At 47.9% G+C, this 25,376-nt stretch overlaps 1 protein-coding gene across 1 annotated transcript; it reads left to right on the forward strand.

Annotated features, from left to right (window-relative positions):
* The first annotated feature begins 1,073 nt into the window (after nt 1-1,073).
* Nucleotides 1,074-18,483, forward strand: LOC149435316 (uncharacterized). The gene is made up of 5 exons (XM_089662795.1): nt 1,074-1,145; nt 7,400-7,741; nt 9,542-9,793; nt 10,495-10,836; nt 17,594-18,483. The coding sequence occupies exons 1-5, from the start codon at nt 1,094-1,096 to the stop codon at nt 17,782-17,784; spliced, it is 1,179 nt and encodes a 392-aa protein (XP_089518921.1). The 5' UTR covers nt 1,074-1,093; the 3' UTR covers nt 17,785-18,483.
* Nucleotides 18,484-25,376: the final 6,893 nt, after the last annotated feature.

Here is a 25,376-nt window from a genome sequence, read left to right on the forward strand (position 1 = left end):
TTTCCCTACTCTAGCCAGGGACCTATAAAGACTCTGTGGACCCAAGATGGCCCCCAGGGGTCACCTGAATGCAGTGTAGCCAATTGGAATGCTGCCTCCAGGGACCAGGAACCATAAAGAAACCAGGTTTCTCCTGGCTTCCTTGCCAGGCTGTGGTATTGCTCGGGTCGAGCGCCTACAGTGGAAGAAGCAGACTGCCCCGCCTTCTAATATGTAGCCCACCACACTGCAATCCGCAGTCATTTCATACAATATGGATCTGTAAAGCAACTCATCCCCCCATGGTTGCCTTCAGCTCTCCCTACAAGGCTTCAACAGACACTGACAAATGGGTGCCGGGAGCCCATCCTTGTATAGTGAGGGGTTGGTGCCTACATAGGTCCCTATTAATGCCCAGTCTTATTCTGCAGAGCATGATGGGAGATTTAAGATTCGGTCAGGTCAGGTACATTTCCACAAACCTTGAACCTGCACAATTCTCAGTGAGCCTACAGGAGCTATGAATGCAAACTTCATTCCCATTCATGATGCTGAGAAATACTTGAATCTTACATAGAACATGAAAGCAGCATGTTTGTACGACAGCAGATGACCAGGGGCGGACTGACAACTCATGGGGCCCCCGGGCAATAGGGGATCATGGGGCCCCAGTGTCCTTGTCCAAACTCAAAAAAGCCTATGAAAAAGGTACCAGGGGCATCTCATGGGGCCCCCTACTGACCCCGGGCCCTCGGGCACTGCCCAAGTTTCCAAATGGTCAGTCCGCCCCTGCAGATGACCCCTGGAGAAGAATGGGAGGACGGTGACCTTTCATCACAAGAAGATTTGAGGTGTTCAGAGGTGTGAGGACCTGGGAACTCATCACAGAGATCTGACCAATAAAGTCCCCGAGATATAAAACACTTTCTGCTGGTTACACTCACTGCCAGGCACAGAAATATCGGTTGTGGTTGGACGGACACATCAGGTTTCATGTAGTTTTTCTACATAAATTGCAGAGGAAACACACGTCTTCCGGAACAAAATCTTCTTCCTCTTTGAGTTCCTTATAACTTCCATTCTTCACACACAGATCGCACACCTGACTGCAGCAATGTGGCCCCTCCGTGTCCTCCTCCTGTGGGTTCTTCTCTGTCCCGGCACAGGTATGGATAAAACTCAGATTGGTGGATGGAGGTGGATGGGAGGTGACAATGTTCTACAGATGGACAGTTGTATCCTCTCCTGCAGGGTGCCGGTCATTTCTTTAGTAGGAAAGCTTTTCCATTTGGAGCTCTACCATCCCCCGGCTATTCTGAGGAGAGGACTAACCAACCTTCCTTTACATGGCTCCCCATCCATGGGGCTTCTAGATGGGACTTCAGTCCATGCAGATATTAGACCTTACATAAGACAAGAAAACATAGGAAGTCTGGAGGGACGAAAGAGATTTTCCCAATCCACCAATTTCTGAATCGTAGCCGGAAAATTTGTATTGAATCCCATGGAGCAAATGTGAGATGTAATATGTGGGGTGTACTGGGCCACCCATGAGGATACGAAGATCTGAGCAGACTTGTGTAGGACAGAGGGCTGGGGGTGGTCATTCCAACCTCTCCAGACAATCCTGGGATTTACATAAAGGGGACATGAGGTCTTTCTCCTCTCACGGTGATATGAAGGGTTCATGCTGCACCATGTAGTGGAGACATCCATCTATAGACCTTCCAGTGACGTGGGGACATGAGGTCTTTCTCTTCTCATGGTGATATGAAGGGTTCATGCTGCACCATGTAGAGGAGACATCCATCTATAGATCTTCCAGTGACATGGGGACATGGGGTCTTTCTCTTCTCATGGTGATATGAAGGATTCATGCTGCACCATGTAGAGGAGACATCCATCTATAGACCTTCCAGTGACATGGGGACATGAGGTCTTTCTCTTCTCATGGTGATATGAAGGGTTCATGCTGCACCATGTAGAGGAGACATCCATCTATAGACCTTCCAGTGACATGGGGTCATGGGGTCTTTCTCTTCTCATGGTGATATGAAGGGTTCATGCTGCACCTTGTAGAGGAGACATCCATCTATAGACCTTCCAGTGACATGGGGACATGGGGTCTTTCTCTTCTCATGGTGATATGAAGGGTTCATGCTGCACCATGTAGAGGAGACATCCATCTATAGAACTTCCAGTGACATGGGGACATGGGGTCTTTCTCTTCTCATGGTGATATGAAGGGTTCATGCTGCACCGTGTAGAGGAGACATCCATCTATAGAACTTACAGTGACATGGGGACATGGGGTCTTTCTCTTCTCATGGTGATATGAAGGGTTCACGCTGCACCATGTAGAGGAGACATCCATCTACAGACCTTCCAGTGACATGGGGACATGGGATCTTTTTCTTCTCATGGTGATATGAGGGGTTCATGCTGCACCATGTAGAGGAGACATCCATCTATAGACCTTCCAGTGACATGGGGACATGAGGTCTTTCTCTTCTCATGGTGATATAAAGGGTTCATGCTGCACCATGTAGAGGAGACATCCATCTATAGACCTTCCAGTGACACGGGGACATGGGGTCTTTCTCCTCTCATGGTGATATGAAGGGTTCATGCTGCACCATGTAGAGGAGACATCCATCTAAAGACCTTCCAGTGACATGGGGACATGGGGTCTTTCTCTTCTCATGGTGATATGAAGGGTTCATGCTGCACCATGTAGTGGAGACATCCATCTATAGACCTTCCAGTGACGTGGGGACATGGGGTCTTTCTCTTCTCATGGTGATATGAAGGGTTCATGCTGCACCATGTAGAGGAGACATCCATCTATAGACCTTCCAGTGACATGGGGACATGGGGTCTTTCTCTTCTAATGGTGATATGAGGGGTTCATGCTGCACCGTGTAGAGGAGACATCCATCTATAGAACTTCCAGTGACATGGGGACATGGGGTCTTTCTCTTCTCATGGTGATATGAAGGGTTCATGCTGCACCGTGTAGAGGAGACATCCATCTATAGAACTTCCAGTGACATGGGGACATGGGGTCTTTCTCTTCTCATGGTGATATGAAGGGTTCACGCTGCACCATGTAGAGGAGACATCCATCTACAGACCTTCCAGTGACATGGGGACATGGGGTCTTTTTCTTCTCATGGTGATATGAGGGGTTCATGCTGCACCATGTAGAGGAGACATCCATCTATAGACCTTCCAGTGACATGGGGACATGAGGTCTTTCTCTTCTCATGGTGATATAAAGGGTTCATGCTGCACCATGTAGAGGAGACATCCATCTATAGACCTTCCAGTGACACGGGGACATGGGGTCTTTCTCCTCTCATGGTGATATGAAGGGTTCATGCTGCACCATGTAGAGGAGACATCCATCTATAGACCTTCCAGTGACATGGGGACATGGGGTCTTTCTCTTCTCATGGTGATATGAAGGGTTCATGCTGCACCTTGTAGAGGAGACATCCATCTAAAGACCTTCCAGTGACAAGGGGACATGAGGTCTTTCTCTTCTCATGGTGATATAAAGGGTTCATGCTGCACCATGTAGAGGAGACATCCATCTATAGACCTTCCAGTGACACGGGGACATGGGGTCTTTCTCCTCTCATGGTGATATGAAGGGTTCATGCTGCACCGTGTAGAGGAGACATCCATCTATAGAACTTCCAGTGACATGGGGACATGGGGTCTTTCTCTTCTCATGGTGATATGAAGGGTTCACGCTGCACCATGTAGAGGAGACATCCATCTACAGACCTTCCAGTGACATGGGGTCTTTTTCTTCTCATGGTGATATGAGGGGTTCATGCTGCACCATGTAGAGGAGACATCCATCTATAGACCTTCCAGTGACAAGGGGACATGAGGTCTTTCTCTTCTCATGGTGATATAAAGGGTTCATGCTGCACCATGTAGAGGAGACATCCATCTATAGACCTTCCAGTGACACGGGGACATGGGGTCTTTCTCCTCTCATGGTGATATGAAGGGTTCATGCTTCACCATGTAGAGGAGACATCCATCTATAGACCTTCCAGTGACATGGGGACATGGGGTCTTTCTCTTCTCATGGTGATATGAAGGGTTCATGCTGCACCTTGTAGAGGAGACATCCATCTAAAGACCTTCCAGTGACATGGGGACATGGGGTCTTTCTCCTCTCATGGTGATATGAAGGGTTCATGCTGCACCATGTAGTGGAGACATCCATCTATAGACCTTCCAGTGACGTGGGGACATGGGGTCTTTCTCTTCTCATGGTGATATGAAGGGTTCATGCTGCACCATGTAGAGGAGACATCCATCTATAGATCTTCCAGTGACATGGGGACATGGGGTCTTTCTCTTCTCATGGTGATATGAAGGGTTCATGCTGCACCATGTAGAGGAGACATCCATCTATAGACCTTCCAGTGACATGGGGACATGAGGTCTTTCTCTTCTCATGGTGATATGAGGGGTTCATGCTGCACCATGTAGAGGAGACATCCATCTATAGAACTTCCAGTGACATGGGGACATGGGGTCTTTCTCTTCTCATGGTGATATGAAGGGTTCATGCTGCACCTTGTAGAGGAGACATCCATCTATAGACCTTCCAGTGACATGGGGACATGGGGTCTTTCTCTTCTCATGGTGATATGAAGGGTTCATGCTGCACCATGTAGAGGAGACATCCATCTATAGACCTTCCAGTGGCATGGGGACATGGGGTCTTTTTCTTCTCATGGTGATATGAAGGGTTCATGCTGCACCATGTAGAGGAGACATCCATCTACAGACCTTCCAGTGACATGGGGACATGGGGTCTCTCTCTTCTCATGGTGATATGAAGGGTTCATGCAGCACCATGTAGAGGAGACATCCATCTATAGACCTTCCAGTGACATGGGGACATGAGGTCTTTCTCTTCTCATGGTGATATGAAGGGTTCATGCTGCACCATGTAGAGGAGACATCCATCTATAGACCTTCCAGTGACATGGGGACATGGGTTCTCTCTCTTCTCATGGTGATATGAAGGGTTCACGCTGCACCATGTAGGGGGAAGACGTGAAGCTCTTTGGTGATTGACCTTTGAGATGCCTTGAGGTCTAACTCACAGCTTATTTCTGGTGTAAGTTATTCGTTTTCTCTTGGAGTATCGTTCAGTTTGGTTTTATAATACAATGTCATTATAACGTTTCCTCCATGGACCGTTCTCTTTATTTTTGGGGGATGACTTTGGGGGAGGGTATAAAACAGGACATGTGCTGTATGTAGGGATGGCTGAACCTCGGCTATCTGGCCATTCAGACAAACGTTGACCCCTTACCCCTTCAGTGGGAGCCAACCATCCCGTGTAATGGTGGTATTACTTCCACTACTATACATGAAAGCTTCCCTATATCAGTGGTTGTCGAGGATGTTGGCGGGTCCAGGTACCACCAAGTCCTGAACCTGGAACTACGTTGTAACTGAGCACCACAAACCAAAAACTATGTTTAATAAATTGTAATATTCAAAGCAAACTCCCCCATTGGTCCATGTCTATGCTTTATTTTGATAGGAAATTGCTTTGAAAAACACCCCCTAGCATTTCCAACCATCTTCTGGCCATCTTGAATGAGGGCAGATGATTCAAGTGGCATGTACTTCCTGGAATCCATCCACTCTTAGCTCAGGCATGCAGGCAGGAGGGAATGCTTAGCTGAGAAAGTTCCTCCTCCCCTGTGATGTATGACATCATCTTGGCCTAGGCCAGAGCCCTGAAGAAAAATAAAAAGCAGCATAAGGATTACAAATAGTCAATGTTGATGGAGAGGGAAGTCCCACAACCAGTGAGGTCACCAGCCTCTTCCACTTACATGGCCAGGACTCCTCCCCCATGGGGTGGTGGTGACATCACTGACCAAATATGGCAATGGTCATAGACCAAATATGACCGGGTCCATACTTGATGAGTGATGTCACCACATCCCCGCCCCCTTGCATATGATGAGGGCTGTCATTAACACTGGAGTGCAGTGTCAATGATTGGGGGAGGGGCATATGGATGATTTTTTGTCAGGGGATGACCATTGGCAGACAAAGTTCGTTGTGATTGGGGCTGGATTTACAACGTTGGATTTTTGGGGTATTTCATTAATAAAGGAATTGTCAAAAACGCACCGACTTTATTTTGTGAATGTGGGTGTGCAGATATCTGGGGGGTCCCTTATATAAAGGGGGCTTCCCAATTCTGATTCCCCCCCACCAGGCAGTCAGTGAGCAGTATGTAATGGGAGGGCAGGCAGTGAGCAGTATGTAATGGGAGGGCAGGCAGTGAGTAGTATGTAGTGGGAGGGCAGGCAGTGAGCAGTATGTAGTGGGAGGGCAGGGAGCAGTATGTAAGGGGAGGGCAGGCAGTGAGCAGTATGTAGTGGGAGGGCAGGCAGTGAGCAGTATGTAGTGGGAGGGCAGTAAGTGAGCAGTATGTAGTGGGAGGGCAGTAAGTGAGCAGTATGTAGTGGGAGGGCAGTCAGTGAGCAGTATGTAGTGGGAGGGCAGTCAGTGAGCAGTATGTAGTGGGAGGGCAGTAAGTGAGCAGTATGTAGTGGGAGGGCAGTAAGTGAGCAGTATGTAGTGGGAGGGCAGTCAGTGAGCAGTATGTAATGGGAGGGCAGGCAGTGAGCAGTATGTAGTAGGAGGGCAGGCAGGGAGCAGTATGTAGTGGGAGGGCAGGCAGTGAGCAGTATGTAATGGGAGGGCAGGCAGTGAGCAGTATGTAGTAGGAGGGCAGGCAGGGAGCAGTATGTAGTGGGAGGGCAGGCAGTGAGCAGTATGTGGTGGAAGGTCAGGGGCCCTGAAGAGGGACAGATGGATTGAATTCTTGCTGGGGAAATTTCTTATCAGCCACTTGCCACTCGGCTGGTAATTCAAGCGTTCCTGGGCTGCTCTCTCTGCTCCTCCTCCTGCTCCTCCTCCTTTCCATTCTCCAGCTGCTGGACCAGACATAATGAAACAGCAGCTGTCAGCAAAGGGAAGGATGTGGTTCAAGCTGGAGGTAGCTGGAGGGACTCTAGAAGGGTGTGATTGCTAAATTGCTCCTCAACTCTAATCATTGCACCAGATTGTATATAAGATTTGTATCTGCCAGTGTGTGGTCAGCCATCTGGATTGGAGTGGAGTCTCCCTCCGGTGGTGGGCAGAGGTAGTGCGGGCTGTGGAAGGATATCACGGCTGATCTTACATACGGTTTTATATATTCAAAGTTAAGTCCCCTTTATTCCCTCTTACCCCCAGCCTCGGTTAGCTAGTCGCTGTGGGCGTGGCGTGTGGGGGAACCTGTGACAATGTGTGTTCTATGAGGGGGGAGGGGAGCGTACACTGTGACCTGACTGGGGTCTGTATTCTGTCTGTGCAGGAAATGTCCCGAGTGTTCAGGAGGAAATATTCACCCGGCCAGGATCTGACCTTCTCCTCCCCATCAGACACCATCTCACCCTCAGCCATATCGATAGACAGAGGTGTGACTGGATTTACTGGGGCTTTTTCCAATTTTCTGGCAAAAAGGGTAGCGGAATAGCTGAACACAAGTTTTGTGAGCCATTTGATCTCAGACATTTCCCCAATACGAGGATATCGGAGAATGGAAGTCTGATCATAGATGGTGTGACTCCGGAGAATAAGGGGGTGTACAGTGCGAATATATACAACTCTACAGGAGAACTAATACACGTTGATGAGTACACCGTCCATGTAGAAGGTAAGTCCCGTCCAATCCCCACCTCCAGTCCTAGCAGTGTCCTCCACGCTCCGTGTCCTTATATCCATACATGATAGAGTAGAAGATCCGGGAGACATGTATGTACAATGTCCTCCACGCTCCGTGTCTTTATATCCATACATGATATAGTAGAAGATCCGGGAGACACGTATGTACAGTGTCCTCCACGCTCCGTGTCTTTATATCCATACATGATATAGTAGAAGATCCGGGAGACACGTATGTACAATGTCCTCCACGCTCCGTGTCTTTATATCCATACATGATATAGTAGAGGATCCGGGAGACACGTATGTACAATGTCCTCCACGCTCCGTGTCTTTATATCCATACATGATATAGTAGAAGATCCGGGAGACACGTATGTACAATGTCCTCCACGCTCCGTGTCTTTATATCCATACATGATATAGTAGAAGATCCGGGAGACACGTATGTACAATGTCCTCCACGCTCCGTGTCTTTATATCCATACATGATATAGTAGAAGATCCGGGAGACACGTATGTACAATGTCCTCCACGCTCCGTGTCTTTATATCCATACATGATATAGTAGAAGATCCGGGAGACACGTATGTACAATGTCCTCCACGCTCCGTGTCCTTATATCCATACATGATATAGTAGAAGATTCGGGAGACACGTATGTACAATGTCCTCCACGCTCCGTGTCTTTATATCCATACATGATATAGTAGAAGATCCGGGAGACACGTATGTACAATGTCCTCCACGCTCCGTGTCTTTATATCCATACATGATATAGTAGAAGATCCGGGAGACACGTATGTACAATGTCCTCCACGCTTCGTGTCTTTATATGCATACATGATACAGTAGAAGATCCGGGAGACACGTATGTACAATGTCCTCCACGCTCCGTGTCTTTATATCCATACATGATATAGTAGAAGATCCGGGAGACACGTATGTACAATGTTCTCTGCTTACTGCCCCATCCTCACCATTCCCTGTGGATTCAGATCTGAAGCCCTCAGCCCTCCCGAAGTTGCTGTGACCTGACCTGTGCTGGTCCTTCTGCTCGGTGGTCTCCATGTGTTAGATCTGACCATCAATGGTCGTGTGACAGACCCCCAATGCACACACTGACAAAGCATCAATCTGGAGACATTGGAGGGGATTTCAGTGACCCCAGTTGGGGCTCCAACCCTCAGGTTGACCTCTGACCCGGATGGAGCTCCTCTCCACTGTAAGTTGGAGTTCAGTTTACTGGGATGGAGCCGATTCATCAACATTGGAGGGTGGAGCTTCTGCCAACAGCAACTAATCAGATTCCACCTCTTAGCCAATGTGACAAAGAATTATGATTGGTTGCTGAGGGCATTCCCCCCCCCGTGTGCTCATTTTCCTCTCCATATCTCTGACTTGGAGCGCCCAGATGAGGTTGTGTAGCGCTGTGTATGGAGGTCACATGACTGCATCCCAGAGGAATCCACCAAGAACCGCCAGGCGGAGGTCTCCTTTAGAGGAAACTTGTCACACCCAGTTCTGTATCATCCAGTGTACAGAATATCTCTCACACAGCAGTAGCCATGTACAATGTACGGTGTTCTTAGAGCTGATCGTCCAGATGAGGTTGTATAGCGCTGTGTATGGGGGTCACATGACTGAAGAAAATCGATGTGATGTTGGTGGAGTGATCCGTCTCCTCCAGTCTCCAGGAAGATGTCTGCACACCTGTCTACAGGTAAGGATGGGGGAGGGGCATGCTGTGTATATATTGGACCTTATCAATGGAAATGATTGTCTCTCTCAGTTCCAGTATCGGTTCCGGTCCTCGATGTCCTGTGTCTCCGGAATGGCAAAGCTGAGATCTTCTGCAGGGTGGAGGCCGGGACTAACCGAAGACTGCATTTATACGTGGATAAAAAACCCTATTGGGTGTCTTCCACTGACCCCTCTATTTTTAAAGGCATTGTGGCCTCACCGGGACCCTGGAACATCACCTGTTCTGTGGAGAATGAGGTCAGCCAATCGAAGAACAACAGAGCCGGGGTCACCTGCCCAGGTGAGGAGATCAGAGGTGTCATGGATGGGCAGAGGTGGTACACAGAGACTTCAGCTGGTGGGACTTTAGAGGGTCACTTTGTAGAGGTCCCTAAACATTCTCTTCTCCAACCCTCTGGTTCTCCCCTCAGAAGAAGTCATTTTATTTGTCTACAATGAAGGAAATGGGATTTATATCCATAATCAGCCCCTACAGTTCCAACCTGTTCGATATGACCCACTAGCGCCCCCTCTCCAGTCTTGATAGAAATTCAGGTTATCGAGTTTTCTGTAGATCAACTGCATTTGTCCAAACTCTCCATCTCCAACCTAAACGGAAATTCTACTTCATTGTCTGTAATTCGGCAGTGGAGATCTATCTCAATATATAAACTATTTGGTCTCATGGTCTTCCAGAAAAGTGACCCCCCCCCCCGGGGGGAGGTGGGGGTGGGGGATGGTTGGTCTACTACTGGAGTTCAGTGTGTTGGCTTTGCCCAGAGTGAATTTTCACTTATCTCAGTGAATGAGGCAAAGCTGTGCTGACTTCCATCATCCAATCATGTATGAGAACGCATCCTTTTCCTTGTTCATGATTGGGTGTTCTTCGCTTATCTTCACCTCATTCACTAAGCTGACCTAAAATGTACCTTGCAGAGTGAAGTTCTATGAGGGGGGAGCATAGAATGTGACCTGACTGGGGTCTGTATTCTGTCTGTGCAGGACATGTCCCGGGTGTTCAGGAGGAAATATTCACCCGGCCGGGATCTGACCTTCTCCTCCCCATCACAATCCATCTCACCCTCAACCATACAGATAGATGGAGGTGTGACTGGATTATCTGGTACTACCGGGAGTCACCTGGGCACCCACTGAGAGAAATAGCGGAGCACAGGGAGTGTAAGCCGTCTGAGATCGAAGATTTCCCCAATACAAGGATGTCGGTGAATGGAAGTCTGGTCATAAACAATGTGACTCTGGAGAATGGCGGGATATACAGTGTGATTATATACAACTCTACACTAGAAGTGATACTGAGAAATATCCACACTGTCATTGTAGAAGGTAAGTCCCGACCAGTCCCCACCCCCAGTCCTGGCAATGTATCTCCATCTATTCCAAGTCATCACCCTCTGGGCATTTCTCCTGGGATAAAAATGGGGTTCGGGGGCTTTGTACCATGTGACGGGCACAGCATAGTTCCATACAGAGGCGGACTGACCATTTGGCCACTCGGGCATTGCCCCATGAGATGCCCCTGGTACCTTTCATAGGCTTTTTTGAGTGTGGTTTGAGTGTGGGCAAGGACACAGGGGCCCCATGATTTCCTATTGCCCGGGGGCCCCATGAGTTGTCAGTCCGCCCCTGGTTCCATAGTTAGTCTGGCTGAAAAAAGACAAAAGTCCATCCAGTTCAACCACGAAAGAAAAAATTTATAATCCTACACCCACACTTGATCCAGAGGAAGGCAAAAAGAAAACCCAGCAAAGCACAATCCAATTTGCTCCTGCAGGGGAGAAAATCCCTTCCTGACCCCCCGAGAGGCAATCGGATATTCCCTGGATCCACGTTCCCTATAAATGTTATATCCAGTTATATTCTGCGTATCCAAGAAAGGATCCAGGACTTTCCTCCAGCAATCCACTGAGCTGGCCACAACCAACTCTGGAGGGAGTCTATTCCACATTCTCACAGCTCTTACTGTGAAGAAACCTTTCCGTGTTTGGAGATGACATTTCTTTTCCTCCAGATGTAAAGAGCGCCCCCTTGTCCTCTGTGATAACCTCAGGGGGAATAACAGTGCTTGAGCCACATGATTGCCGACAACATCCGATTCAGGGAAGGTGAGGGCACTCTTAGAAATGAGGACCTCAAGGATTCTTTGATGTTCAGGCTGGACCCCTACCAGATAATCACCGACTACTGACTGAAAAATATTTGTGACTATTGTCTCTCAGATAATACATTCCAATGTTCCTTTCAAGACAGAACCTACCTTGTCTCTCCCTCCTAAATGTTGGCTTAGAAAAGCCGCTTACATACTGCCCAGCCATTGTACAATAATTCTGGTATTGGCTCTAGAAAAAACTCATTAAAATGTTTACTCTGAGGATCGCACACCTCCCCCTCTTGAAGTGGTCTCAGAGTTTTGTTCTTGGTGGGCTGAATCTTAGGTTGGGTGCCAGACAATTCAGTCTTCTTCACATTTTATTGGTTAACTCAGTTTCAGGAGAGAAGGTTTGAGGTTTCTGGATACAAAAATAGTAGAGCATTCTGGAGTAGCAGTAGGCCCTCAAAGAGCAGCCTCTAGGTAATAGGTGGTCCTGTGAAAGCAGCTAGAGAGATCTATGGCCCTGTAAGAGCGGTCACCATTTTTCTTGGGGTGGATCTCTCCCTAATGCAACGGGCAATGAATTCTTCTCACGATGTTAAGACAATATATTCTAGTCTGCTACTCTGCAACCCTCAGGCTGAGGAAAGGCCTAAGTGGAAGTCATTCTAGATATACATCCTAAGCGGAAGTGCTTCTAGATATAAGTCCTAAGAGGAAGTCCTTCTAGATATACATCCTAAGCGGAAGTCCTTCTAGATATACATCCTAAGCAGAAGTCCTTCTAGATATACATCCTAAGCGGAAGTCCTTCTAGATATACATCCTAAGCGGAAGTCCTTCTAGATATACATCCTAAGCGGAAGTCCTTCTAGATATACATCCTAAGCGGAAGTCCTTCTAGATATACATCCTAAGCGGAAGTCCTTCTAGATATACATCCTAAGCGGAAGTCCTTCTAGATATACATCCTAAGCGGAAGTCCTTCTAGATATACATCCTAAGCGGAAGTCCTTCTAGATATACATCCTAAGCGGAAGTCCTTCTAGATATACATCCTAAGCGGAAGTCCTTCTAGATATACATCCTAAGCGGAAGTCCTTCTAGATATACATCCTAAGCAGAAGTCCTTCTAAATATACATCCTAAGCAGAAGTCCTTCTAAATATACATCCTAAGCAGAAGTGCGTCTAGATATACATCCTAAGCGGAAGTCCTGTTAGATATACAGTCAGGTCCATAAATATTGGGACATGGACACAATTCTGACATTTTTGGCTCTATACACCACAATGGATTTGAAATGAAACGAACAAGATGTGCTTTAACTGCAGACTGTCAGCTTTAATTTCAGGGTATTTACCTCCAAATCAGGTGAACGGTGTAGGAATTACAACAGTTTGCATATGTGCCTCCCACTTGTTAAGGAACCAAAAGTAATGGGACAGAATAATAATCATAAATCAAACTTTCACTTTTTAATACTTGGTTGCAAATCCATTGCAGTCAATGACAGCCTGAAGTGTGGAACGCATAGACATCACCAGACGCTGGGTGTCATCCCTGGTGATGCTCTGCCAGGCCTCTACTGCAACTGTCTTCAGTTCCTGCTTGTTCTTGGGGCATTTTCCTTTCAGTTTTGTCTTCAGCAAGTGAAATGCTCAATCGGATTCAGGTCAGGTGATTGGCCATTGCAGAACATTCCACTTCTTTGGTGGCTTTTGCAGTCTGCTTTGGGTCATTGTCCATCTGCACTGTGAAGCGTCCAATGAGTTGTGAAGCATTTGGCTGAATATGAGCCGATAATATTCCCGAAACACTTCACAATTCATCCGGCTGCTTCTGTCAGCAGTCACATCATCAATAAATACAAGAGAAGCAGTTCCATTGGCAGCCATACATGCCCACGCCATGACACTACCACCACCATGATCACTGATGAGGTGGTATGCTGAGGACCATGAGCAGTTCCTTCTCCATACTCTTCTCTTCCCATCACTCTGGTACAAGTTGATGTCGGTCTCATCTGTCCATAGGATGTTGTTCCAGAACTGTGAAGGCTTTTTAGATGTCGTTTGGCAAACTCTAATCTGGCCTTCCTGTGTTTGAGGCTCACCAATGGTTTCCATCTTGTGGTGAACCCTCTGTATTCACTCTGGTGAAGTCTTCTCTTGATTGTTGACTTTGGCACACATACACCTACCTCCTGGAGGGTGTTCTTGATCTGGCCAACTGTTGTGAAGGGTGTTTTCTTCACCAGGGAAAGAATTCTTCGCTCATCCACCACAGTTGTTTTCCGTGGTCTTCCGGGTCTTTTGGTGTTGCTGAGCTCACCGGTGCGTTCCTTCTTTTTAAGAATGTTCCAAACAGTTGTTTTGGCCACGCCTAATGTTTTTGCTATCTCTCTGATGGGTTTGTTTTGTTTTTTCAGCCTAATGATGGCTTCACTGATAGTGACAGCTCTTTGGATCTCATCTTGAGAGTTGACAGCAACAGATTCCAAATGCAAATAGCACACTTGAAATGAACTCTGGACCTTTTATCTGCTCATTGTAATTGGGATAATGAGGGAATAACACACACCTGGCCATGGAACAGCTGAGAAGCCAATTGTCCCATTACTTTTGGCCCCCTAACAAGTGGGAGGCACATATGCAAACTGTTGTAATTCCTACACCGTTCACCTGATTTGGATGTAAATACCCTCAAATTAAAGCCGACAGTCTGCAGTTAAAGCACATCTTGTTCGTTTCATTTCAAATCCATTGTGGTGTATAGAGCCAAAAATGTTAGAATTGTGTCGATGTCCCAATATTTATGGACCTGACTGTACATCCTAAGCAGAAGTCCTTCTAGATATACATCCTAAGCAGAAGTCCTTCTAGATATACATCCTAAGCAGAAGTGCGTCTAGATATACATCCTAAGCAGAAGTCCTTCTAGATATACATCCTAAGCAGAAGTCCTTCTAGATATACATCCTAAGCAGAAGTGCGTCTAGATATACATCCTAAGCGGAAGTCCTTCTAGATATACATCCTAAGCAGAAGTGCGTCTAGATATACATCCTAAGCAGAAGTCCTTCTAGATATACATCCTCTCCTGGAAAAAGCCCAGGAGGTCAGGAGAAAAAAGAGAATCAAATATTGATCACCTTTCTAAACCATACCTCTAAACAAACATGCGGGGATTGGGTGAGCCAAACATTCATAACTCATTGGTTGTCCTTCCTATGCTGGATATTGGAACCTCCTTCTCAGGAAAAGGCAGAAACAATCAACCCTATGAGCTTGGGAAGCCTTAAAAAAGGTAAAACAAAAAACGCTGAAACTGGTTCTGAGCTCAGCAGTAAACAGACTAGAGTTATTACGGGACTCAGCATAGGAAAGTCCTCTATACAAGCTACAACCCGTCTCATCTCTCCTCCTTTCATTGGGGTCCACTCAAGCTGTTTCCATGCTGCCCGGCCACTGTACAGTATTTGTGGCTACAGGCTCTAAAATAATTCTCTGATTTCTATTTCAAGGTAAAACCCGCCTCATCTCTTCCTATTATATTGCAGCCTAACCAAGCTGCCTCCATACAGTCCAGCCACTGTACAAAATGTGTGGCTACTGTCTCTAAAATAATACCCCGGATACCCCTCCATCTTACACTACAACAGGGGTCTCCAAACTATGGCCCTCCAAGTCCCATCATGCCTCTGGGTGTCTTGCCTGTGGCCAGGGCCGTGGATAAGGGGGTACCACCAGTCCTCCTGTACAGGGCCCAGGCCAGCAAAGGGGCCCAGGCAATTGGGTGAATCGGATGTGGCAGAAAGGGTGAGTGGGGCAATTACTAAAACCAATCCCCTGTATGGCTCTCCCTGCAGCAGCTGAAAGCTGGGTCCACCATTCCCCCCCCCAGCTGGCTTTCAGCTGCTGCAGAGAGAAACATACAGGGGATCATTTCCAGTTCCAGCCCCTGCCATTCATGAATGAACACAATGAGTGATCGGTACCAATCACTCAATGTGTTCATTCATAACTGAAGCATAGTAAACTGTGTTTTTTTATGGGGGGGCTGTTAGGTTGGCTGTATGGGCCCCTGTGATTTGGGGGGCCCTGTCAGGTTGGCTGTAAGGGGCCACGTAGTTTCTAACAGTAGCCCTGCCTGTGGCTGTCAGAGTCTTGCAAGACCTCATGGGACTTGCAGTTCTTCAGCACCTGGAGGGTCATAGTTTGGAGACCCCCTGCTCTAGATCATGGGGGAAAAAAGACCTCATCACACTTTTCCACAAAACTAAATCAATCGCTTCCTCCCATCGATGCATAAAGACTCCAATAAATAAAATGTAGAAAACATATAAAACATATAAAACGTAGGAAACACAATATATGAACTCCTCACAAGATCGAATAGGTCCCCCAACCAGCTGAACAAAACGCACGTCCATAGCTTTACAGATAGTCGGCGGTGTAAAACGCAAAGGGGTACTCTACCGCATAGATTTTGGGAATGTCCTCTTTTTGGCCTTTTTTTTGGACAGCTGTGCAGGTACTTCAATCTGAAGTCACAGAAGTCCCAATAGGCAATGCCCTTCTGGTGTTCCTATCTCAGCTCACCCCTCAGCCAGAAGATACAGGAATAGGCCATCGATTCATCTGGTGAATGCACCCAGAGCCCGTACGCCTATCCTATGGACACCAACATCTCCCCAACTAGCACAGCCGTTCTTCTGAATCAATGAAACGATATGGATGGAGGACTGAACTGCCTCCCTGTATCACAGAGAGGAACAGTCCTGGCACTTCTGGAGAAAGCTTTGTTCCACACCAGAATGCAGCTCTCATCTTCTCCATCATCTTCACTGACCTGCCCTCTATTCAATGGTAATGTAAAGTTGAATCCCCCATCTTCATTCCTGCGACATGAAGTCAAATCAAACACTCCTCCCCACCCTCATCCTCTGCAGGTCTCGCCTGATCCTCCCCCTTGAGTAGGATGATGACACCGAGCTTTGGGTTGGTACTTGAGTGACCTTGTTCTTTCTATGAGGTCATGGATGGTGAGGACATCTCCCGCACTATGACTTCTCAGCACAGAGGGAATTTGTGATTAGAATGGAAGAGAAGAATGGGTAATTAGGGTGCTGGGGGCCAGGGACGCAACACCAGGCAATTATCAAGGTATTCCTGGCATTAGGACCATTACCAACCTGTTGTAAGCAGAGGCGTAGTTACCACAAGGAAAACAAGGCATTTCCCAAGGGCGGCATTTTTCAGGTGGGCAGCACCGTCCCATGAAAGAAGGTATGGCAGAAGGGACACACGCAGCACGAGGACCAGGTGGGATCTGAGAGAGGTTCGGGCTGCTTGATGGTGTATGCAGAGCCTGACTCTTGTTCCCGGGGATGTCCGGAGCTGTGAAGGTGAGTGTCTTATCTGTTCCCGGGGTGGGGGGTTGCCAGTGTATGGGCAGCGGTGGTAGTGGAAGGTTCTCTCTGGTGGGTGGGGGGCTGGGGTGTTGTTGGTCAATGTCAGGCTCTCTTCATGGGGGAGGGAGGTGTTGGTTGGCCTCAGGGTCTCTCCGTGGGGTAGAGACAATTTTTGTGTTGCCTAGGGCAGCATGAAACCACTGGGTGTAAGGTCAGCAGATTTTATAAAGCAGCTGTGGTTCCCCATCCCCCCACCTTCATAGAGGGTCCATATACTATTGACTGTGTATGTTGGGGTGATGTGATGGCTGGTGACCCTCTCACATGGTCCCATCTTCACTTGGCCCGCTGTCATTGTGTGATGATAATCTGAGCCTCTGCTATCCTCCATGTTTACTGGACGAGGTATTAAATGTCCGGCTACGTCCTTATCAGGACAACCAGAATCTCTGCCCTGTTACCCGTGTGACTGTCCTGTTATCCTGACCCTGCTGGACTGAAGATCTGACCGGGCTTGATATATAATATTACTGTTCTGTACAACTCTCTCATTGTCCTCCATTATCTCCATTTAGGAGGTCGGTCTGGTTGGGGTCACCTCCTGTCTCCCGGAGCGGTCTTTGTCCTCTACACTGGGCTCCTCGTCTTTATGGTCAATGACCTGAGGAAGATGAAGAATGAGAAGAATCAGAGCGAGAGGAGGACGAGGAGAAGGGATCGGGTGGAGATAGAAATGGAATCAACTTACTATGATGACTGCAACTGAAACCTCTACTGTGCCGGATTTGTAGACCTGCAAGGCTTTGCCCTTACCTCGTGACAGACATTTATCCAACATTTTGTGTATATATATATATTTGGCCGATGCTGAACCTCCTCCCGGCACATATCGATCGTTTCTCTTTATAAAACTCATCACCATCTGTATGACTATAAGACCCGCCAGCCATGTATGAAACTAATGGACCTTTGACCTCCTTTGGACATCAGTGAAAGCTACAAAAGGGTGACCACCTAGGAGACAAGTCCTGGAAAGAAACGGTCACCTGCTTATCTTCTGGACTGAAAACCTCCCTCCTATTGGTCATTTCATGTAATTCACTAATGTAATTATTAGTCTCCTCCCAGTCTGGGGTGGGACCTCTTTACCTATGCTGATTTCCTTGATTTGTCCCCTCTGCATTCAACAAGAAGATCAGAACAATTTCCTCTTTTTATTGTCTTCATACATGTGTTAAATAAAGCTTTGATCACCATAACAAAGAGTCTCTTGTTCCTGGAGATGGGTGTGGTCCTCATTGTCAGGACAATAAATGGCGCCCCCTGTGAGGATAGAAGACTACATGGATGGCCAGTGACTCAGATGTGGAGAAGGAGGTCAGACCAGACTACTGGTCCTTTGTAATAGAATTGTTGCTCGCAATGTCCTTCACAGGAGATGAGGGTTTCATGTTGGACTTGTCGCTCCGCATTTTACTTTCCAAAACTTTCTAAAAAAAGGAAAATAAAAAGAATTGGCACCCTTCCCTTCTATTAGAATGTAAGGCATTGTATACTTTCTGATGTTTCTTGTTATAACTCGGTATCAGTGAAGTTCTATTCTCGGCGTTGTTGGTTTCCTTCCCTTGTAATGATGGGTCACATGTCTGCAGTCTGTAGTGTCATGGCTGATCGATTCCCTATGTCCATGTATTCATTCACCTAGCTTGTCCCTGTGTGACAACTTCCTGTTCCGGGTCACACAGCACCCAGCCCATGCCTCACCATTTTCCTCTGTGCTGTATCACAAATGTGAGAGTGATCATGTGACGAAACACGCCTCCTCCCTACATGGCTCCGCCTGCTTGTGTCTGAGTCATATCTACACAATGAAGTTCTCACCTTGTTAGAATTTCTGTTTATAAAAAATTATATTTTTATCGTTTTTCGCCTTTTAAATGATGGAAGATTGACAGATATTAGGTTCCAGTGACATCCTCTCCTTGGAAGGACTGTTTGTGGAGATGAGGAGACACCGATGGCGTCCAATATCCCAGAAGAATGGAGTCTCACCAATAGACCTGGAAGTAGGGAAATCCCAGGTACTCCGTAAGGGTTTCAGGCAAATTGGACAAAGTTTTCTTTTCCTATTAACAGGAAAAAAGTTGAATAATTAAATAATGTTTCCGAGACTTCAGACCTCGCTCGGTATGGTGGACCAGGCCACCTCTGGTTGTCCGGGTGGAGGAGACTCGGCAATCTTGTATAGCCCAGTCAATGGTTGCTCCTCTATTGGTCACTGAAGGGAAGGACTTTGGGAAAAGACAACTGCAAACCCTTCAAGATGTCTTATAGATAACCGGTTCCCTCCCGGCCTATGGCGCAAAGGCGGCAAAACAGCTCGTCCCTCCGGGAGGACGCCATATGGTGCCAGAGAATGCCCCCGGGGGACGCGCAGCATGCCGGTCTCTTGTCGGCTCTGTCCCACGTACACAGCACATCCCTGATGAGGGTAAACAGCCAATGAAATGGTGTCCTATCACAGCCAATCACAAGTAACTTGCTGTTACCGCTTCTCCTCCTCACACACGGATCCTGCATGAGGAGGAGAAGGGGAACAGGGAGATACAGCACTCAGTACTCTGCATCACACTGCCCATTGCCTGTCACAGCTGCCCATCAACCTACCTGTCACAGCTGCCCATCAACCTACCTGTCACAGCTGCCCATCAACCTACCTGTCATAGCTGCCCATCAACCTACCTGTCACAGCTGCCCATCAACCTACCTGTCACAGCTGCCCATCAGTGTACCTGACACAGCCGCCCATCAACCTACCTGTCACAGCTGCCCATCAACCTACCTGTCACATCTGCTCATCAACCTACCTGTCATAGCTGCCCATCAACCTACCTGTCACAGCTGCCCATCAGTGTACCTGACACAGCCGCCCATCAACCTACCTGTCATAGCTGCCCATCAACCTACCTGTCACAGCTGCCCATCAACCTACCTGTCACAGCTGTTCATCAACCTACCTGTCACAGCTGCCCATCAACCTACCTGTCACAACTGCCCATCAGTGTACCTGACATAGCTGCCCATCAACCTACCTGTCACAGCTGATCACATACCTGTCACAACTGTCCATCAGTGTACCTGTCACAGCTGCCCATCAACCTACCTGTCATACAGCTCATCACGTACCTGTCAGTACAGCCCATCAGTGTACCTGTTCAGCAGAGCCCATCAGTGTACCTGTCAGTGCATACACCTGTGCAGCCCATCAGTGTACCTGTCAGTGCATACACCTGTGCAGCCTATCAGTGTACCTGTCAGTGCATACACCTGTGCAGCCCGTCAGTGTACCTGTCAGTGCATACACCTGTGCAGCCTATCAGTCTACCTGTCAGTGCATACACCTGTGCAGCCTATCAGTCTACCTGTCAGCGCATACACCTGTGCAGCCCGTCAGTGTACCTGTCAGTGCATACACCTGTGCAGCCTATCAGTGTACCTGTCAGTGCATACACCTGTGCAGCCCGTCAGTGTACCTGTCAGCGCATACACCTGTGCAGCCCGTCAGTGTACCTGTCAGTGCATACACCTGTGCAGCCCGTCAGTGTACCTGTCAGCGCATACACCTGTGCAGCCCGTCAGTGTACCTGTCAGCGCATACACCTGTGCAGCCCGTCAGTGTACCTGTCAGTGCATACACCTGTGCAGCCCGTCAGTGTACCTGTCAGTGCATACACCTGTGCAGCCTATCAGTCTACCTGTCAGCGCATACACCTGTGCAGCCTATCAGTCTACCTGTCAGCGCATACACCTGTGCAGCCCGTCAGTGTACCTGTCAGTGCATACACCTGTGCAGCCCGTCAGTGTACCTGTCAGTGCATACACCTGTGCAGCCCGTCAGTGTACCTGTCAGTGCATACACCTGTGCAGCCTATCAGCGTACCTGTCAGCGCATACACCTGTGCAGCCCGTCAGTGTACCTGTCAGTGCATACACCTGTGCAGCCCGTCAGTGTACCTGTCAGTGCATACACCTGTGCAGCCTATCAGTCTACCTGTCAGCGCATACACCTGTGCAGCCTATCAGTCTACCTGTCAGCGCATACACCTGTGCAGCCCGTCAGTGTACCTGTCAGTGCATACACCTGTGCAGCCCGTCAGTGTACCTGTCAGCGCATACACCTGTGCAGCCCGTCAGTGTACCTGTCAGCGCATACACCTGTGCAGCCCGTCAGTGTACCTGTCAGTGCATACACCTGTGCAGCCCATCAGTGTACCTGTCAGTGCATACACCTGTGCAGCCCGTCAGTGTACCTGTCAGTGCATACACCTGTGCAGCCTATCAGCGTACCTGTCAGCGCATACACCTGTGCAGCCCGTCAGTGTACCTGTCAGCGCATACACCTGTGCAGCCCGTCAGTGTACCTGTCAGCGCATACACCTGTGCAGCCCGTCAGTGTACCTGTCAGTGCATACACCTGTGCAGCCTATCAGCGTACCTGTCAGCGCATACACCTGTGCAGCCCGTCAGTGTACCTGTCAGTGCATACACCTGTGCAGCCCATCAGTGTACCTTTCAGAGCACCCATAACTGAGCCGCCATCACTGCCGCCCATCAGTAGTGTACCCATCACAGTTGCCTGACATACTGCCAAGATGTCATAAAAATATTACTGTAGTGAGGAGGCTTTCCAAATCCTGAGCATGGCGGACGAGAGCAGCGAGGAGCTCTCACCATCCGATTCCGATTTGGATTACAAGACAATAGAAAGCAGTGGATCGGTGACCGAATCGGAAGAGGAAGCAGTCCCTCCTAAAAGAGTAAGACGTTCTGAAGACCAGACAACCACGAGCAGTGCCAACGTACCAAGGCCATTACACCCAATTGGTCCATCAGCAAACGCCAACAGAGCTAGACCCCAGGATGACAGGCCCGGTACCAGCACTGGACCCCAAGAGTCAGGGCCCAAACATACCTCCCAGATACCCTCTGTGGCTGCCTTCCAGCTCAGGATCAGCTACAATCCACCCTTTCACTACACAACCAGGCGTTCAGCCCAACACAGAAACATTTTCCCCAGTTGATTTTTTTTAATGTATTTTTCCTGATAATTTCCTTCAATTGTAGATCAGACTAACCTATTTGCCCAGCAATATATCGCAGACAACCCCCAATGCATGCTATGCCCGTCCATTCGAGGGGAGACGGCTTACAGTAGAGGAGCTTAAATTGTTTTTGGGTCTTACGATCAACATGGGGCTTACATTCATATTGGTCCACCCACCCCGTCCATCACATTCCCATCTTCTCATCTGTAATGTCCTGGTCACGTTATGACATGATAATGCGCTTCCTGCCTTTCAGTGATTATTCCCAGTGCCCTCCCCGAGATCAGCCAGGATAGGACAAACTCTATGAAATTCACCCCCTAATTTATTTTCTTTCTAAAATATTTTTTGAAATTTATGTCCCTGACCAAAGTATCTGTGTGGACGAATCTTTTGTCCACTTTACTGGCCGGCTGGGATTCAAGCAATATATTCCCAGTAAAAGGGCCAGGTATGGACTGAAGCTCAACAAGCTGTGTGAAAGTGCCACGGGATATGTGCATGCCCTCCGCGTGTGTAACGGAACCGACCCCAGACTGCGCTTCGGTACTTCTGATAGACTACCGCTTCCCCATCCGAACACCAACCACAGACACCACAGCCAACCATACAAGACTACACGACACCGGTCTTGAAGTAATCCAGAAAGTAGACTAGTTTATTTTAACACAGATACAAGATATATACACTTAGGGGACAATCCCCCCTCCCTGCATAATGACACAGGGCGGGGCAATCCCCCCTCCCTGCATAATGACACAGGGCGGGGCAATCTACATTTAGTAATAAGAGACACACCAGCAGACAGTCCCATCAGGAGGGAGGGCTGCTGGAGACACCCCCCACCAAGCCAATACACATAAACACATACAGTTGCAAGAAAAAGTATGTGAACCCCTTGGGATTCCGTGGAGTTTTGCATGAATTGGGCATAAAATGTGCTCTGAACGTCATCTAAGTCACAACAATAGAAGAACACAGTCTGCTGAACATAATACTACACAAACATTAGCTGTTGCCATGGTTTAATTGCACATAACATGTAAACATTCACAGTGCAGGGAGGAAAAAGTATTTGAACCTTTGGACTTAATAACTGGTTGACCCTCCTTTGGCAGCAATAACCTCAACCAAACGTCTCCTGTAGTTGCAGATCAGACCTGCACAACGATCTGGAGTCATTTTGGACCACTCCTCTTCACAAAACTGTTTCAGTGTAGCAATATTCTTGGGATGTCTGGTGTGAATCGCTCTCTTAAGGTCATGCCACAGCATTTCAATGGGGTTGAGGTCAGGACTCTGACTGGGCCACTCCAGAAGGCGTATTCTGTGCTGTTGCAGCCATTGTTTTGTTGAATTACTTGTATGCTTTGGGTCATTGTCCTGTTGCATCACCCATCCTCTGCAGAGCTTCAGTTGGTGGACAGATGGTCGTACGTTTTCCTGCAAAATGTCTTGATAAACTCTGGAATTCATTTTCCCATCAATGACAACAATCCGTCCAGCCCCTGAGGCAGCAAAGCAGCCCCAAACCATGATGCTCCCTCCGCCATGTTTCACAGTGGGGATGAGGTTTTGATGTTGGGGGGCTGGGCCTTTTTTTCTCCACACATAGTGTTGTGTGTTCTTCCCAAACAACTCAATCTTGGTTTCATCTGTCCACAGTATATTCTGCCAGTAGTGCTGTGGAACATCCAGGTGCTCTTTTGCAAACTTCAAACGTGCTGCAATATTCTTTTTGGACAGCAATGGCTTCCTCCGTGGTGTCCTCCCATGTACTCCATTCTTGTTTAATGTTTTCCTGATTGTAGATGTGTCAACAAAAATGTTAGCATGTGCCAGAGATTTCTGTAGGTCTTTAGCTGACACTCTGGGATTCTTCTTTACCTCATGCAGCATTCTGCGCTGTGCTCTTGCAGTCATTTTTACAGGACGACCACGCCTAGGGAGAGTAGCAACAGTGCTAAACTTTCTCCATTTGTAGACAGTCTGTCTTACCGTGGACACAGGAACATCAAGGCTCAAGGAGATACTTTTGTAACCCTTTCCAGCTTCATGCAAGTCAACAATTCTTGATGGTAGGTCTTCTGAGAGCTCTTTTCTGCGAGGCATGGTTCACATCAGACAGTGCTTCTTGAAACAAGTAAACCCAAAACAGGTGTGTGTTTTTTAAGGGCAGGACAGCTGTCAGCAACACATCCAATATCATCACACTGATTGGAGTCAAGGTTGGCTCAGTCCTGGCTCCAATTAGCTCTGGGAGAAGTCATTAAGCTAGGGCCTCACATACTTTTTCCTCCCTGCACTGTGAATGTTTACATGTTATGTGCAATTAAACCATGGCAACATCTAATGTTTGTGTAGTATTATGTTCAGCAGACTGTGTTCTTCTATTGTTGTGACTTAGATGACGTTCAGAGCACATTTTATGCCCAATTCATGCAAAACTCCACATAATCCCAAGGGGTTCACATACTTTTTCTTGCAACTGTACATCCCATAATAGTTTGCTCCCAAACCAGACAAACAATAGAACAATGGGATGCAGTCACATGGCATTAAACAATCAACAACCCCCACCCCACCTATCTCTTAGACATGTCTACACAATATCAGGACAGATCACCCTGTACCCCTAACAGGCACAGGGTGACTTACACATAAGAGGGATATGGGGAGCTGAGACAGGGGTCTCCCCACCTCTCTAAAGTGAGCTGGGTTCCATGGGCCCCCCACCCAAAGTGACTCCCGTCACAGCGTGCATGAAGGCAAGGACTCCCAGCTCCAGCCCCCTGGGTGCCCAACCTACACAAGTGGAAAAATTGTCTGGGACCTGGCCTTTCCACTTTTCCAAGAGGGGTATCACATCTACCTAGACAATTATTATACAAGCCTGCCCCTTTTCCACCACCTGTACCTTGAGAAAATGGTGGCCTGCGGTACCAACCGAAAAAAGCAGGAAGGGCTTCCCACAAAATTTAGTGAACATAATTCTACAAAGAGGGGAATCTGCAAGTCTGAGGAACGAGGAAGTGCTGGCCGTGAAGTGGAGGGATAGGAGAGATGGTTCTGCCCCGTCCACTATCCATAATGACACCATGGTGGAAATTCATAGAAGACAAGGTCCCATCCAAGAGCCAGAGTGTAGCCACAATTATAATCAATTCATGGGGGGGGGGGGTGGATTTAAACGATCAGATGCTGCAGCCATATTTATCAGCAAGGAAGTCCCTCTACTACAATATACTTTTTT

This window comes from Staurois parvus, unplaced genomic scaffold (assembly GCF_062004578.1).
Source record: "Staurois parvus isolate SC_StPar_1 unplaced genomic scaffold, SC_StPar_1.0 ptg001544l, whole genome shotgun sequence".
Lineage (NCBI taxonomy): Eukaryota > Metazoa > Chordata > Amphibia > Anura > Ranidae > Staurois > Staurois parvus.